Source organism: Corythoichthys intestinalis, chromosome 8 (genome assembly GCF_030265065.1).
Source record: "Corythoichthys intestinalis isolate RoL2023-P3 chromosome 8, ASM3026506v1, whole genome shotgun sequence".
NCBI classification, from domain to species: Eukaryota; Metazoa; Chordata; class Actinopteri; order Syngnathiformes; family Syngnathidae; genus Corythoichthys; species Corythoichthys intestinalis.
The window spans coordinates 25,702,037-25,720,535 of NC_080402.1; the positions used below are offsets into that span (position 1 = coordinate 25,702,037).

Below are 18,499 nucleotides of genomic sequence, written 5' to 3' on the forward strand. Positions count from 1 at the left end.
CTATCGCGTTAACTGAAATTCTGATTACCGTATTTTTCAGACTATCAGTCGCAGTTTTTTTTCAAAGTTTGGCTGGCGGTGTGACTTATACTCTGGAGCGACTTATGTATGAAATTATTAACACATTGTTATATAATTTCTAGGAATACACGATATCCATTTTTTGAAACCGATACCGATATCGATAACTTCCCCCTCCTCAAGGCCGATACCGATACTGATTCAGCATAGATTTGCCTTTGACTGAACCAGAATTTTCATGACATGAACATTATTATAATGAACAAAACAAAGACAGTAACAAAGCTTTGCATACTGGAAAAACAGGAGTGGAAACAAACGCACACATCCCAATCCGACACCGTGCCAAAAATATTATTAATAGGGCCGATAATATATTATGTGATCGGATTTATTGGGATGACGTCATAATTCCTATTATCGGACCGATAATTATCGGACTGATAATTATCGTGCGCCTCTAATAATTTCACATGTTATTTTGGTGTTTTGGAGTGACACTGATGGTTTGGTAAACTCGTTAGCATGTTCTTTATGCTATAGTTATCTCAATAATTCTTAATAGCAATGTTAACATACCGACCACGTTTGCATTTTGCTGTTCATGCATCATGTAACATTATCATACTGTACACTTATTCAGCATGTTGTTCTGTATTGTATTTTTATTTTAAATTGCCTTTCAAGATGACATATCTGTTCTATGTGTTGGATTTTATCAAGTAAAATTCCCCAAAAATGCGACTTATACTCCGATGCAACTTATATATGTTTTTTTCCTCTTCGTTGAGCATTTTATGGCTGGTGCGACTTATACTCAGGTGTGACTTAAAGTCCGAAAATACGGTAAAATATTACTTTCCCAAAGCTGTACTTAATTATGATTTTCTCTGTATTTCTGAATAGATATATGGAGTAGTATAAATTTATTCCCAAGTCTTTTGGAGCTTTCAGATAATTGTGGGTTAATTTTCTTTTCTTCCAATAAGAATTTGGCTTATATGCAGACTACATTTGTGGATTTCGTCTACTGCCCCACAACGCAACAACTGAACCAAAATAATAAAGAGGTTACTCTACTAAGTCATAAACCTAAATGGTTGCACAAATGTGTGAAACAGATGTCAAACTGAAGACAAGTGATTGTTTGACGTTTTTAATGTCAAATTCAAACCTTTACAGTATTCTCTTCATACCAAACCATGTGCTGACAGGTCCTTTTCGTCCATGTCATAGCAAATGCAATTAGTTCTCATGTAATTAAGAGGCAGGGAACAGCGCCAGAAAAAAAGGAAAAAAAAAAGCGAACCTCATAAGAAAACCAAGAAAGAAAAGAACATAAAAAAACTTCCCCACAAGTTTTTTTTTTTTTTCAATTATTGTAAGTGCAGATTTGAAAAGTTTAAGCATGCCTTTGTCCTTTTTAGTGTTAATTTGTGTTCTACAGTGTAGTTTCATCTGTACATGGCTATAAGAGAAACAGCACAAGGGGCTAACAGATGTCCATTGTCCAGACAAAGTCTTCTTAGTCTGTCTCCCCTTTTGTTTTTGCAGTAGTGAAACATTTTTAAACGTGCAGTATATTATAAAAAAAGATAACACATCCACACCGATTCATTTACAGTAAGTTTTCTTGAAAGGTGCAATAATGAAACTGCTTTAAAACAGCAGTTTGAAGAGCTAATTTTAGGTGAAAAGTCATTCATCACTTTTTCCATCATTAGAGCCGATAAGTCACGCCCATTTTCAACAATACCACATGAGTCCAGGTGAGTGAACTGAATCTCAGTCCATCAGGGAAAAAGCGCGTTGGATTTGGAGATAAAGATGGCTCCTTGAAGGGACAGCTGACAATCACGCTCAGGGGTGTCCATCACAAATTAGTTAAGGTGAAGGTATATACATGTATACAAAGTGTCATTATGTACCTGGAACAGGCATTTTTCCAGCTTTGCTGTTATCTGGCAATTCCTGCTTTTTTTTCAAGACGTGTCCTCCATTGGAATCTGTGCTTAACTATGCAATAACCTTAGAAAAGCCCATGTTTCCAGAACAAAGAGGAGACACACTTCCTGACAATTTCCGGTTACATTCACATATTAAGACGCCCATAATAAGATATGTGTAGATCAAGGGAGGAGAGGAGCCAGAAAAGGAACTCATTAAGAGCAGAGGGACACGCTAACCCTAATATCCCTTATCCACACTCTGATGATGAGAATTAAGATGTGCTGGCCTCGATCCACAGCCGCTCCTCTGTGGGAGGGATGAGGGAGTTCATGCACAGGAGTATGGGCGCGCTCGGATCGGCACCATTTGGTTTGAAAGGGTGCTGGTGAATTGCAGGTTGTTATCTGCACCCTCCATTTAAAGACGTCACCACCCTTTGCCAAAATGATCACCATTTCTCTTCAAGCACCCACTTATAATACATATGTATCCAAAAAGACGTTATCAGAAAAGGCTTGTGTGTGTTTTTTTTTTTTTTTTTTTTTTTTTTACTTTTCTTTTTTCCCCAAAGAGCAAAATGATTAGCATTATCTTTCATGCGGAGTCAGCTTTTATTTTAAGTCTGTTTCCTATGAGTCCTACTTACGCTACGCTGAATGTCTTATCTGAACGTTGTCTAATGTTACATACAGTAGATGGAATTCCCTTTAAAGGAACAGAATGTAATTTGAATACATTTTATCTTTAAATATTGGCTGGAGGGGATCAGGCAAAGTGTTGCACTTAAACAGTGCATAATAAGTGCATATCCTCCCAATCAAAGTGTGCTTGTTCCTGCATGAAAGCGAATGCCCATTGTATGTCGCAATGTCACTGAATGTATGCATGTGATTTTCAAAAGTGTTTAAATGCTTTTGCATGTATTTGTCTTCACATGCCCGCAAGCTGTTTAGGCGTGCTCACGCACAGGTTCATGGTTCATGTCGGTGAGTGTCGAATGCTGCTTTGTTCTCATATAAACACGTTATATACAGTACATACAGGCTGGATGCGAAGGCAATATGTTAACACTCTGTGATACAATTGATGCTCTGTGTTCTGAGTGGTTACATTATATCATTAAAAAAATCACATTGTTTCAGTCTAATAATACAAATAAAGGCTAACCTGCATTAAGGACCATACAGATTATGATCATGTTTCTGATGGAACTGTCGTGTATGTACACTTGTTCGATGTTACAATGTCAGAATTACAAGTACAGTTATAGTCCATTATCATCCGTCAAGGTCATTTTATTGTATTTGTACATTATGTTATCTATAGGTTGTGTCTAACTGGTATGAATCAATCAATCAACATAGTATTAGGGCCACACTAAAATACTGGAAAAGAATAAAGTCAAAATATTACGATAATATGAGGTAATATGGAGACATGTGGATTCTTTATTTGAATAATGTTATGATACGGAGAAGGCATAATTTGATGCTGATGTATGGTTTAATGAGATAGTGTAAATGTCTGTTCCTGAGAAAAAAACTGAAATGACTAAATTTACCCTATTGGTTGAAGTTGTACAATCATGAAGCCTTTTTCTTTTTAATTTACTAGCTATGTATTGTATATACAGTGTCTAGCTAATGTGATCCCTTTAATGTGAAGTAAGCCTCCACAGCGAGACAGCGGATATTAATTAGACTGTTGCATGTCTGTCCTTGTGAGAATTCACCCAAAAAAAGTAAACCATGAATAAAATAAAATGACAAGTTCACCCTTTTCTTAATAAAATGGTGAACTTGTTCATGGAACTTTATTATCCTAATATCATGACTTTATTCTCATACCATTATAATTTACACTTCTTTATGTAAATTTCTGTCACTTATCTGCTGTCATTTTGCTCCCTCAAATTGTAACAGAATGATGATATTTTGAATACTACATAAAGCCTTAGAAATTTACACTTTTATTTTTCATTTATAGTGTGGCACTAATAAATGTGGAATTACTAATATGGAAATATCCAAGTTAATGTATTTTTTTTTGTATGTATTCCGGACGAGACTGGATGTTTGACTGTTGAGTCTTAAAAGTTTTATTTTGTACTGAAGCCTTTATGGCGTTGTAATTTACTCAGTCTTTTGCTCTCTTTCCTGCTCGCTATTTTTCACACAGTTGCCTCAGTGGCAGAAGGTCAGGCATGCATCAGGTTCAGGTAAAAAAAAAAAAAAAAAAGATGTAGTCTGCCTCCCCCACATGGACGTAATAGAATCATTGCCCGAAGGCAACTTCCACTTGTGTTTTTCTTGTTTTGTTTCTTTTTGAAAGAAAAGTACTCTTGGCAGGAGCATCCAAAATAGTTGATCCGTCACTCGCTGAATTATAAGTGCCTATAAATACTAGAATCCAGGGGTTTCAAATGCATGTACATTGTCCAACCAACATTTTCACACACTAAAAAGTCCTTCAGATGTGGCGACGAGCCACTCTAATGATTGCTGCTTGGGTAGAAGGTCACAGGTAGACTTCACGGCGTGACAAAGTGAGGCAGGACGTGGTCTTGTAGTCACCTCCAGTCCGGGTTAATGGTATGACCTCAGCTGGGTTCTGGGCTCCCTCTCCTCCTTCTTCATCTTGAGGGCGCTTCCCCAAGCCAGCGCTGCTGAACGTGTCGTACGACGCCGAGGTCATCTTACGGTTGAGAAGGTTCCGATTGTGGTCGCCAACATTCTTATTTGCTCTTCCCAGTGTGCCCAGAGGATCGCCGTTGACTAGTGGTAACCTCTGACCTTCTCCCGCCATGACCCCCCCCTGTTCCGAGCTCCCGGCACTGCCCGCGCTCTCGCTGTCGCTCTCGTGGTCATTTCTGCGCAGATTGTTGTTGTCGTCACCGGGGGCGAAGGTGGAGAGCCGTGGGGGGTCACTGCCGTGGCGTTGCCGCTGGCGAGGAGATGGGCGGACAGGCATCCAGCACGTGTCCGAGTGACCGAACTCATCACACTCCCGCGTGCACTTTCCGGTCAAAGCCACATCTGGCAGTTGCCTAGCATCTGAACGTAAAAGAAATAAATATTTAGAGAAAATCTTGGCCACTGCATTCACATTCATCAACAAAGACAATCAGGGAAAGAAAGCAAGAAAGCAGAAAAAAGAACAATGTGAAACTGTTGGGCTCAGCATTATAGCTTGAAAGGTGAAAGGTTGGCTCCAAAACTGAAACAATTGCTGAGACAGAAGAGCGTTAATAAAAAATTAGGATGACAAATTGGAATTTAATGACATGCAAGGAATAGATCATTTCACGAATTGGCCTTTTAATATCCCGTGAGTGCTGGTTCAGGAGGTTAGTCATACCCCCTCAGACCTGATACCAAGGGTTAGCATTGCTATCTGTAAAGCCTTTTTAAAAAAAAAAAATTTTTTATTTGCGATAAATACAAACACTGCATTCAATTCAATCAGGAATAATAGGGTTGATGAGGTAACGTTCCTGCTAGTTGCTGTGTACAACCAATGGTTGGATTTTAAACCTTTTTAAATTTTGATGTCAAGATTCAGAGTTAGAGAAATTAAAATACGAGAAATTTTCATAAGCCTTAGATGTAATGTCAATTTATGTAGAAATATTATAAGAATCCATATACTAGTCCTTCTAAAAAATAGCATATTGTGATAAATTCATTATTTTCTGTAATGTACTGATAAACATAAGACTAGTGCTGCAACGATTAATCGATTAACTCGAGTATTCGATTAGAAAAAAATATTTGAATTAAATTTTGCTGCTTCGAGTATTCGTTTAATTAAAGTGACGCTGTAATGGTTTATTTGAAAGTGTTTGCATTTAGTTTTATTGATTTGGGTGGATACAGTGCCTTCTAGTCTGCTTCAACTCACATGGCTGAATCCAAGTGCTCCCTGTTAAGACCAACATAAGCTAAATTTTGTTTGAGCTAATGTTTTTTTTAATGCATTCGTAATTTAGTTTATACTGTAGGTATATTTAGCCAATTTTTGTGGGAATATTAGTCTGAATCATTTGTTAAGAGCATTGTAAAAAAGTTAACATTTTATAGCATTTAAACTAGCGGACTTTTGCGATGGAAGTTAGCCAATTGTTCTTTTGTTGTACATAAATCATCTTTTTTTTTTTTAATACTGTTTGAGGCTCAGCTTAGGTAATTTAATTTTTCATGTTCCTTATCCGATTACTCGATTATTCGAACTAATCGTTTATCGATTAATCGACTACTAAAATAATCGATAGCTGCAGCCCTACATTAGACTTTCATATATTTTAGATTCATTACACACAACTAAAGTAGGTTAAGCCTAATTGTTTTAATATTGATGATTTTGGCAAAAAAGTAAAGAAAAACCAAAAATCCCTATCTAAAAAAATTAGCATATCATGAAAAGAGACTCTAAAGAAGCTACTAACCTAATCATCTGAATCAACGAATTAACTCAAAACCCCTGCGAAAGACTCCTGAGGCTTTTAAAAACTCCCAGCCTGGTTCATGACTCAAAACCGCAATACTGCAATCATGGGCAAGACTGCCGACCTGACTGCTGTCCAGAAGGTCATCATTGACAGCCTCAAGCAAGAGGCTATAACACAGAAAGAAATTTCTGAGCGAATAGGCTGTTCCCAGAGTGCTGTATCAAGGCACCTCAGTGGGAAGCCTGTGGGAAGGAAAACGTGTGGCATGAAACGCTGCGCAATCAGAAGAGGGGACTGCACCCTGAGAAAGATTGTGGATAAGGGCCGATTCCAGACCTTGGGGGACCTGCAGAAACAGTGGACTGAGTCTGGAGTAGAAACATCCAGAGCCACCGTGCACAGCTGTGTGCTGGAAATGACAGTAGCGCCTGACCTGGGCTACAGAGAAGCAGCACTGGACTGTTGCTCAGTGGTCCAAAATACTTTTTTCAGATGAAAGCAAATTTTGCATGTCATTCGGAAATCAAGGTGCCAGAGTTTGGAGGAAGACTGGGGAGAAGGAAATGCCAAAATGCCTGAAGTCCAGTGTCAACCATCCACAGTCAGTGATGGTCTGGGGTGCCATGTCAGCTGCTGGTGTTGGTCTAGTGTGTTTTATCAAGGGCAGGGTCAATGCAGCTAGCTATCAGGAGATTTTGGAGCACTTCATGCTTCCATCTGCTGAAAAGCTGTATGGAGATGAATATTTCATTTTTCAGCTCGAACTGGCACCTGCTCACAGTGCCAAAACCTATACTGACCATGGCATTACTGTGCTTAATTGGCCTGCCAACTCTGCTGACCTGAACCCCATAGAGAATCTGTGGGATATTGTGAAGAGGAAGTTGAGAGACACCAGACCCAACACTGTGGAAGAGCTTCAGGCCACTATCGAAGCATCCTGGGCTTCCATAACACCTCAGCAGTGTCACAGGCTGATTGCCTCCATGCCACGCCGCATTGAAGCAGTCATTTCTGCAAAAGGACTCCCGACCAAGTATTGAGTGCATAGCTGATATCATTAATTGAAGCTTGACTTTTTTTTGTATTAAAAAACACTTTTTTGTATCGGTCGGATGAAATATGCAAATTTTTTGAGATAGGGATTTTTGTTTTTTTCTTGACTTTTTTCCCAAAATCATCAATATTAAAACAATAAAAGGCTAGAACTACTTGAGTTGTGTGTAATGAATCTAAAATATATGAAAGTCTAATGTTTATCAGTACATTACAGAAAATAATGAACTTTTTCACAATAAACAAATTTTTTGAGAAAGACCAGTATATATACAGTATACACACATGTGTATATCAACGATAAAATGTACGAGATGTGACAGCCTCATAATATTAAGTATAGAGTTTGTACATTTAATTAAAGAAAATACATTTGAGATATTTTGTTGTTGTTATTGTTGGATTGGGCTATTTTACATGAAAATAAAACCATCCAGGAAAGTGGCAACAAACTGTAACACATTGTTTTAAGGAACATTCCATCAATCCCTTTTCTATAATACTTATTAAGGTATTCACTAAGCGACCCCAAAACTGTCACATCTCATACATTTTATCACCTATCAAAAATGTATTTTCTTTAAACCCCCCCCCCCCCCCCCCCCCCAAACCTCCAGAATTCTCCTGCATGGAACTTGTCTGCGTGAAGCACATCATACTGCATGCACAGTCCCAAAAGAATCTAAGGTCAGCATGACATTCATGCATTATCAAAGTTCTTTCAGCTCTGTCATGTCCATATGCTGTGCAAGGGAAAGAATTGCATTTTGTCTCTGTAACCATGGCGGTGACTTAATTTAGAAACACAAAAAAGTTTGACTTCTGCTTAAAAAAAAAAAAAAAAAATTCTAGTCATCAAGGGTAAACGTAAGAACGCATGTTTCTTTTGAATACAGTGTAGGGCTGCAGCTATCGAATATTTTAGTAATCGAGTAATCGACTGAAAATTCTATCGATTAATCGAGTAATCGGATAAAACAAATATATTTTTAGGTGAAGAGCAATTATAAATATACATGAGAAAAGAAGACATTTCATCTAATCTTGAACCATTTTCAGTCAATCAATGTCTTTATTTTCGATGTATATTGTTGAAAACAGCCAACAATTGCATCTCAGATGTAACTAGAATTTAAAAAAAAAAGACAAATTCACTGCTTTCACTCAAAAAACTTTTAGATCTTATTTAAAAAGAAAATTAAAAAAAGAAGAAAAAAAAAAAAATATATATATATATATATATACCTAAAAATGCCATTACGCTTGATAACACACATCACTTAAAAGTTAGGATTTTTTCCCACGTGTTTCAATTGAATTTCTATTTGTGTCAAGCCATTTTTAAGTTCTAGTTAAGTTTTACGCTACTCTAAACTGTAAGTCCTGATAGGATTTTGAGTTTTTGCAGTGTTCAAAATAAATCTATGATACAGGCTGTATTGGAGCATATTAGGGACCAGTGCTACTTGGTGTTTTATCCAACAATGACTACTAAGCTAAAATTGATAGTTAGCATTATTGAGTTTTTATTTTACACCCTAATCACTCCACAAAACTATGTTATGTTAAAGCCTGTATGTAAGACACGTTAGCCACGCATCGAAAGTGGTCATAATTAATAGAAACCTAGCCCTCCGCAGGGCTAACGTTACGTGAGCTAGTGACTCAGACAGTAACTTTAATCTTATTTATTAGCGCTTAGCGCTCTTTATTAGCGCTTAGTGCTTTACTGCTTTAAGATGGTGGCTGTTTATTAACGCTGCCCAGACGCGGCCGAGTCTGTCGTTTCGCATCTAGTTCAACATACATGTGATCTCTATGAGACTCATCAGATGCTACCTGCTACCAACTTAACATCATGCGGGCTAGTTTTTAGCAAAGTCAGCGTAGTTTGGAGCGGCTGTCGGCTGCGGAAATGTTTTTTATATTTTTTTATTGCTTCTTCCTCTACGCACGTGATGTCAGCGCGTTGTCCCGCATTAAAAGTAGTCCGAGCGAAACGTGATGCTTAGAGCTGTCAAAATAAACGATTACTCGAGGTGAATAAAATTACTCGGATCAGTTTTTAAACTCGAGTTACTCGAGTTGCTCGAGTATTCGTTTCAGCTCTAATACAATGTGCACTGCTTTAAGAAACAAATATAAGCACAAATTCGCTTCTTCACGAGAATAATCTTAAAGAAACATATTGATGTGAGACCCCCCCCCCCCCCCCAACCCCACAAACTTTGCTGTAGCAACATTTTTCTTTTAGAGGACATTTTAACAGAACTGCATAAGAAAAATGCTTAGATAAGTTTCTTTCACCCCATGAGACTTGTTTTGTGTGTGTGTGTGTCAGCTCACTGACCATTCTCAACATGATCCTCCTCCCCCACACTGCCCTCTGGTGTGGTGCGCTCATAACCCTCTTCAGGCAACGGCAAGGATCCCAAACGGGGCCCTGATGAACTCTTGCTGCTGGGGGTCTCTGAGTCCTCCAAGCCACTGTCATAGCAACCGGCATCCTGGGCCTGGTTTACCACTGAGAAGGTCACTCGGCGAAGTGTTCCCTGCGGGCACACGAAACACAAACAATATGGGATTAATCATCAGGGATATTTCTAATCTGAGATTCTCAATCTGGGGATTTATTATAGGCAGTGGCCTGCAAAGACATATTAAAGTGTATCCGATGGTGTTTATGTGCACAGTTGGTACAATGCAGGATAATGTCATCTACCAATCAGATTTTTTTTTTTTACTCATCCTGTTTAGATTAAATCTGTTTGGCAGTGCTTGATATAAACTTTTTGGCCTGCCCTGAAGTACTTATTTGTTTTGACATGACTGCAGCATCTGGGCAATTTATAGTGCTTAAAAAAACAGATGTATTTGGTACATTTACTGACTGTGGGTAACCAAACTAGGCCTTTGTCCAATCTACCAAGAGAAGACAGGTCACTACAACCAAACCTGAAGACAGAGACGGAGTGAAATGTGCTAGTCCCCTATGTGTTCGATTTGTCTGAGAAACTTATGTAGATTTCTCCTAATGATAAAATTTCAATGTTACCACATTTTTCCAAAAGCTAGTTCACCCTACGGACAAAATCCAGAGGACCAAATTTAGGAAACTTATAACGAGGAATACAACGATCTTGACATTGGAGAGTCCAAGCAGTCATTGCTAGGAGTGGGAACCTCTTGGTACCTCACGATACGATACGATTTGCGATACAAAGCTCACGATAACGATGATCTGACGATATGGCAATACAACAATTATCTATACATTGGTCAAGAAATCATTCTAGGATATTCCACAAACAACTAATGAACAGAAAAAACAAGCTTCTGCTGTGAATTGGAATGAGTTTATCACTTGTACACGTCCAATCCATTTGAACTGGGAAGGTGGCAGCGAATGAAACGGATTGAACGTCTATGGCCGTCAGTGACAGCCAATGCCAGGCAATGAGGTAATTTTGGGCCATTTAAGGTCATTTACCTGTTGATTTTCAGTTACTTCCTGTTGATTTAGGGGTATTTTATGGGTCACTTCCTGTTTTTTTTTTTTAGTTACAGAACAAGAAGTGACCTGGGAATCACCCGAATCAATAGCCAGTGACTCAAACTCAACAGGAAATGACCTGTAAATGCCCTTAAATGAAAAGCAAGTGACCTGTAAATGCTCTGAAAATCGGACAGAATAACAGTAAACCTCGACTCCCAGTCTAAATGATTGGGCGTCGAGCACCATTAATGCAGCCTTATACTTAAATGCAACACTATTATGGTGGAAGATTTTGGTAGCAACTTGTTGGTGTCCCCCCCAACAGTGACACTTTTTTAAAACGATATCTCGATTCTTGGCAGGAGCATATCGATAACCTTTTGGGATACAACGTATAACGATATATCACCATTTCGATATTTTGTCACACCCCTAGTCATTGCACATGCACGTGTCGCAGCATAAATGGGAGCCCAGAATTAATGGTTCATTTGCATCACTGAAAGAATGGACATTTTTTAGAGGACAATATGTCAAAATTCCGGTAGGACCTCTGTTTTAAAGGAGTGTAAAAAAAGTCATCTACCTTATATATAGAAAAACACTTTGAGGTGGAGGAAGATATATGAGGCACCACCAACTCCCTCCCTATAACAATGTCCAGATATCTTTGTCGCCAAAGGGTAGCACCCAGACGAACCATTATGCTACAAGACGGGTGAAAAACCTATTGGTATGCAGAACGGTTATTTCCCTGACAACAACAACAGCCTATTGTTAACCGACCTGAAGGAACGCACCAACCGAGGCATGGAGGGACTTCTCACTAAAAAATACAACAACAAAAACTTTTTGGATTTAAGGTGAATTGTTTTCAATGCATCCTGTTGCCTGGATCCAACCTTTGTTGATTACCATGACTTGGATGACTAAGAATTGATTGAAACAAACATTTATATATTTATATTTATTATTTGCTATGGTTGGAGGTTTATAGTAGTGCATGTATACTAGTTCTTCTTAATATTTACTTTATTTAGCAAAACTTACTTTTTCATTATTAATTTTTGCAACTAATCTCTGGGACAGATGTTGCATTAGACCTTATTAGAGTGCAGGTTTATTAATATTAGAGATGTTCCTTTTGGATTAAAGGTGAAATGTTTTCGATGACAAAAACATCCAGTTGCCTAGATTCAACCTTTGTTGATTACCATGACTTGGATGTCTGAGAATTCATAGAAACAAACTTAACATTTATATTTATTATGTACTAAGGTTAGAGGTTTATAGTAGTGCATGTATACTTTATTTAGCAAAATGTACTCATTTATTATTTATTTTTGCAACTAACCTCTGCGACAAATGTTACATTAGACCTTATTAGAGTGCAGGTGTATTAATATTAGACATGAGACTGAAAATTCCACGATGAAAACTTTCGGCCGAAAATAGCATTGCATTTTCGGTTTTCGGTTAAAAGACCAAAGGTTTACCACCAGTGTTGTTAATAACAGCGTTACAATATAACGGCGTTACTAACGGCGTTATTTTTTTCAGTAGTAAGTAATATAATTAATTACTTTTCTCATCTTGGCAACACTGTTACCACTACTGAGGATGGAAAGAAGTGCTGTACTATGTGTTACTATATTGGTTGAATGACGCGAGAAAAGTCTGAGGGAGACGGACTCACCGAGACGACAGAGCAGAGCAGGAGTGGGGAGGAGGCACAAAAGTTGTGACGCTGAGCAAACGCGATGCTAGGTGGTTCCGATAATACCTGACTGTAGCTGATAGCTTACAAACTATGCCCACATGATATGGTAGATATGGTAGACATGGTAGATATCACATATATATAGAACTAGAAGTGAAATGACAGACTTGGCGTTGTTAGCAACATGTACAGTATAGGAACTAGATGCATTAGTAAACAGCTGCCATCATAAAGCAGTAGACTTCTTAGGAAGGCTCTGTTGTGGAGAACCTTCCTAGCGAACCTAAGTAACTTTTTATCTAAAATAGTCCTAAATTGGCAAAATCTTGACTTGAATCTTTAAAAGATGAAACAGTTTTAAAACTTACACATGTCAAAAGTAGACAGAAGGGAACTGATGCAATAATGGGAACAATTTTAACAACTTTTAATGGTTCATTCAGGGTAAATTAGGGTAAAGAATTGGGCTAGGAACAATTGTCCCAAAAACCTTTTAAACTTCACATAGTGTGACCTATCTTTTTTTTGTGTTTTTTTTTTTTTGGAGGGAAAAAAAAAAACAAAACATGAAAATTATCACCACTTACTTTGCCAAGTAACTAAATACTCTTACATTCAGGTAACAGAGTTACTAACGCAATTACTTTTTGAGAGAAGTAATTTTGTAACTGTAATTAATTACTTTTTAAAAGTAAGATTAACAACACTGTGTACCACTGAATAGTGTGAAGAAGTGTAGCTCTCTTGTGATTACGTCATCAAAACACGGTGAGAAGCAAAACTACTGCCTCACAGCCAACATTCCGCTGTTTGGAAGTATTTTGAGGTGCCAAATAAATAAATAAATTATTAAATGGAGGAAAATAAAATCAATTTGCTTCATCCCTGCTCCACGCGTGTTCTGAAGTTGCTTTCCATTGATGTCCCCCGCCACATCGAGAAACGTGCATTTGAGCCGGTGCATGAGTATTGGAGTTTAATCAAGTGAACAGTATACAAATAGTATTTAAATGCATACATGTGCATTTGCTGTTGCTTAGTACAATATGTTAATAGCACGACCACTTCCTCTTTTTGTCACATTTTTTTCACGAGACTGCCACACACCCTCTACCAGTCTTCGTTTAATCCGGTTAGGAGCGACTTCGCTCAGCTTCTTTGCCGATAGAACTCAGCCCAATTGGCTGACTTTCGATCGATTCCACTTGTTGCACAAGAAAAGACAGTCTTTTTTAAGGGGTAGGAGAGATTTTCATAGCCTTGTAAAGAGCTTTACTAGTTTAAGCAAGAACGGAATAATTTTGTTGTTGTGAACTCAGTTCTACACAAACGAATATCGAGATCCCATATAGTTTAGCAATTGGAGGTGTGAGACCCATTTTTCGAGTGTCCCAAACTTCAAAGAAAGCCTATTTATCAAGGTTTCATCGGCTGTGGCTTGTGTTCCTATTACGACGACCAGCATCGTTCAGAGTTTTCCACAAACGCACTCTCCCATGGGGTGTCAGAATCGGCACCTTTCAAACTAAATGTCTCGAGCCTCCGGGGTCGTAGAACCAATGACAGGCCAAACGGCATTAATCCGAAAATAATGAAATAAAATTATAATAAATTTTTTTTAATGAAATAAAAAATTAATTAAATGCATGTGTATCTTTCGGCCTTTTAGTTTTCTGCCCAGGACACGCTGGAGAGATTACCGTATTTTTCGGAGTACAAGTCGCAGTTTTTTTCATAGTTTGGCTGGTGGTGCGACTTATACTCAGGAGCGATTTATGTGTGAAATTATTAACACATTATGATATAATTTCACATGTTATTTTGGTGTTTTGGAGTGACATTGATGCTTTGGTAAACTTGTTAGCATGTTCTTTATGCTATACTTATCTGAATAACTCTTAATAGCTATGGCCACATTCGCGTTCTGCCTTTGGCAATGCGTGTTCAATTGTATTACTGACTTTTTTATATTGAAATGCATGCTTTTAGTTTGTGGTGCTTTCACGCCGACGTGGGGGCGCACTCGCACTTGTTTATGTGAAGAAGAGCGCTCACACGCCAGAAGAAGACCGAGAGCTAAGTAGCTCTGAGTGAGTGGGCGAGTTAGCGAGAGAGAAACACGGCTGCGAACCTACGTTTATTGTTTATGCTTGTAAAATACAGTGCCTTGCAAAAGTATTCGGCCCCCTTGAATCTTGCAACCTTTCGCCACATTTCAGGCTTCAAACATAAAGATATGAAATTTAATTTTTTTTGTCAAGACTCAACAACAAGTGGAACACAATCGTGAAGTGGAACAACATTTATTGGATAATTTAAACTTTTTTAACAAATAAAAAACTGAAAAGTGGGGCGTGCAATATTATTCGGCCCCTTTACTTTCAGTGCAGCAAACTCACTCCAGAAGTTCAGTGAGGATCTCTGAATGATCCAATGTTGTCCTAAATGACCGATGATGATAAATAGAATCCACCTGTGTGTAATCAAGTCTCCGTATAAATGTACCTGCTCTGTGATAGTCTCAGGGTTCTGTTTAAATTGCAGAGAGCATTATGAAAACCAAGGAACACACCAGGCAGGTCCGAGATACTGTTGTGGAGAAGTTTAAAGCCGGATTTGGATACAAAAAGATTTCCCAAGCTTTAAACATCTCAAGGAGCACTGTGCAAGCCATCATATTGAAATGGAAGGAGCATCAGACCACTGCAAATCTACCAAGACCCGGCCGTCCTTCCAAACTTTCTTCTCAAACAAGGAGAAAACTGATCAGAGATGCAGCCAAGAGGCCCATGATCACTCTGGATGAACTGCAGAGATCTACAGCTGAGGTGGGAGAGTCTGTTCATAGGACAACAATCAGTCGTACACTGCACAAATCTGGCCTTTATGGAAGAGTGGCAAGAAGAAAGCCATTTCTCAAAGATATCCATAAAAAGTCTCGTTTAAAGTTTGCCACAAGCCACCTGGGAGACACACCAAACATGTGGAAGAAGGTGCTCTGGTCAGATGAAATCAAAATTGAACTTTTTGGCCACAATGCAAAACGATATGTTTGGCGTAAAAGCAACACAGCTCATCACCCTGAACACACCATCCCCACTGTCAAACATGGTGGTGGCAGCATCATGATTTGGGCCTGCTTTTCTTCAGCAGGGACAGGGAAGATGGTTAAAATTGACGGGAAGATGGATGCAGCCAAATACAGGAACATTCTGGAAGAAAACCTGTTGGTATCTGCATAAGACCTGAGACTGGGACGGAGATTTATCTTCCAACAGGACAACGATCCAAAACATAAAGCCAAATCTACAATGGAATGGTTCAAAAATAAACGTATCCAGGTGTTAGAATGGCCAAGTCAAAGTCCAGACCTGAATCCAATCGAGAATCTGTGGAAAGAGCTGAAGACTCCTGTTCACAAACACTCTCCATCCAACCTCACTGAGCTCGAGCTGTTTTGCAAGGAAGAATGGGCAAGAATGTCAGTCTCTCGATGTGCAAAACTGATAGAAACATACCCCAAGCGACTTGCAGCTGTAATTGGAGCAAAAGGTGGCGCTACAAAGTATTAACGCAAGGGGGCCGAATAATATTGCACGGCCCACTTTTCAGTTTTTTATTTGTTAAAAAAGTTTAAATCATCCAATAAATTTTGTTCCACTTCACGATTGTGTCCCACTTGTTGTTGATTCTTGACAAAAAATTAAAATTTTATATCTTTATGTTTGAAGCCTGAAATGTGGCGAAAGGTTACAAGGTTCAAGGGGGTCGAATACTTTTACAAGGCACTGTATCTCTACAGAGGCAACTCCTGTGTGTGTCATCGTTTCTGTTGTTGTTGTGTGTTTTCCACCCGCGATCGGACACTTAGAGCCAGTTGTTTGGTTGTTTGAACGATGTGCTAATGCTAGTGAACGCATGCTAACCGTTTTTGTCATTGCTGTAAAAGCACCTAATTATCATTTATTTACATTGATGCGAACCTGTTTGGTATGGAGGACGAAATTGATTCAAATCATACAGACGTCCAGCATCATCATTTGGGAGTTTAGCCCGCTGAATGGCCAGGACCGAGCCGTAGCGTCCTTGTGAGGACACTATATTTTTTATTATTATTTCGTTGTTCATGCTCTGTACACTGTACCCTTACTCAGCATATTGTTCTCTATTGTATTTTTATATTAAATTGCCTTTGAAGATGACATGTCTGTACTATGTGTTGGATTTTATTAAGTAAATTTCCCCCCAAAATGTGACTAATACTCTGGTGCGACTTATATATGTTTTTTTTCTCTCCGTTGGGGATTTTATGGCTGGTGCGACTTATACTCAAGTGCGACTTGTAGTCCGAAAAATACGGTATGTCTCTCGACTGGCCTGGGAATGCCTTGGGATCCCGCCGGAGGAGCTGGTTGAAGTGGCTGGGGAGAGGAAAGTCTGGGCTTCCCTGTTAAAGCTGCTACCCCCGTGACCCGACCCCGGAGCAAGCAGAAGATGATGGATGGATGGATGGATGGACGAATGGACGGCTTTGGTTTTTCAGCGTTAAAAGTGTTTCCTATATTCGTTTTTCGGTCCTGGCCAAGAATTTTGCTTTAAGTACATCCCTAATTAGTATTACAGTGGTGGGTGTATCTAAGCTACCTAGAATTTTTATCATGGCTTAATTGTGCAGCTACAACACTCCTGTGTACTCATATCCTTTGACTTCTTAATTAGTCTCCTTATTAGTTTTCTTCAGTTCATTTAGATGATATTGGGGCCTGTTTTGCCTTCTTTAAATGCTAAAATCTTTTCGTGTTTTTCAACTGCATTGAATTGCAATCAGGATGTTTCCAACAGTGGACTATTTTAACCTCCAGTAACAAAGCTCAAGGGGAAATGATGACTCAGCAAGTCCACATCATTCCCTCAAAGCGTCACACACCTGCTGTGATTTCCAACACACATATCACCTCCATGTAGCGAATGGAGTCGAGTAAGCATAGATCACAGAGTGATAAATGACTCCTTGTGGCACAAAGGATAATTCGGCACCCAGAAGTAAATTTTAAAAAATGCACAGCTCCTATCTCTGCTCAAACCTGTTTGCCTGAACCCCTCAATATTACAACTCTCTTAAATGCCATCAGCTTTAGGTCGTAAAAGAAAAAAACAAAGAAAGAAATCGACGCCTCAAGATAATCTAGAGAGAAACCTGATGGACAGCTGGGATAAAAGCCTTTTTCCCCCCTTCTAGGCATAGAGAGAACATTTGAACAGCTCACCTAATAAACATTAAAGACAGCAAAATTTAAAAAAAGCAGACAGGTTTAGGATGAAAGCTGGATGAATAGGAGAGAAAAGATGTTTCATAGTGGCTTCAACTGGGAGGTACTATATAGACCCACGGTCTCTAAACTATTCCACATAATAGTGGTGGTAGGAGGATTTCATTCCAACAAAACAAGATGACACCTTTTCACCAGTCTGGCGTTGATTGCAGTCAGGTGCTTCTTGTTTTAGCAGAAACCTCATTGGTTAAACTGTCTGCTCCATCAGTTAGAACAAAAACCAGGACCAACATCGGCCCTTGAGGACCAGTTGAGAGACCCTTGATAGAGACAGAAGTGTTCAGAATTCGCTCATCTCCAACAAATTAATAAACACAAGTATATCTGGGGCTGTACTAAATTCCTTAGTTATGTTTTGGATAACGGAATGGCTCAAAAGACCTGTGATGAACAAGACCAGATCTTGTGAGCAACCAAGTCCTCAAAGACCTCAGGAATGATCTTTTGAATGAGTGGACAGACAACTCCTGTGGTGG

General features: G+C 38.8%; 1 protein-coding gene across 1 annotated transcript in view; it reads right to left on the reverse strand.

Annotated features, from left to right (window-relative positions):
- Positions 1-1,917: 1,917 nt before the first annotated feature.
- Positions 1,918-18,499, reverse strand: part of pcdh7a (protocadherin 7a) — a 75,282-nt gene continuing 58,700 nt past the window's right edge. The window contains exons 5-6 of the mRNA XM_057843307.1: positions 9,825-10,026; positions 1,918-5,024 (exon numbers count right to left, since the gene is read on the reverse strand). Of these exons, the coding sequence (XP_057699290.1) occupies positions 4,489-5,024; positions 9,825-10,026 (738 nt within the window). The 3' untranslated portion in view covers positions 1,918-4,488. The remainder of the gene's footprint in view (positions 5,025-9,824; positions 10,027-18,499) is intronic.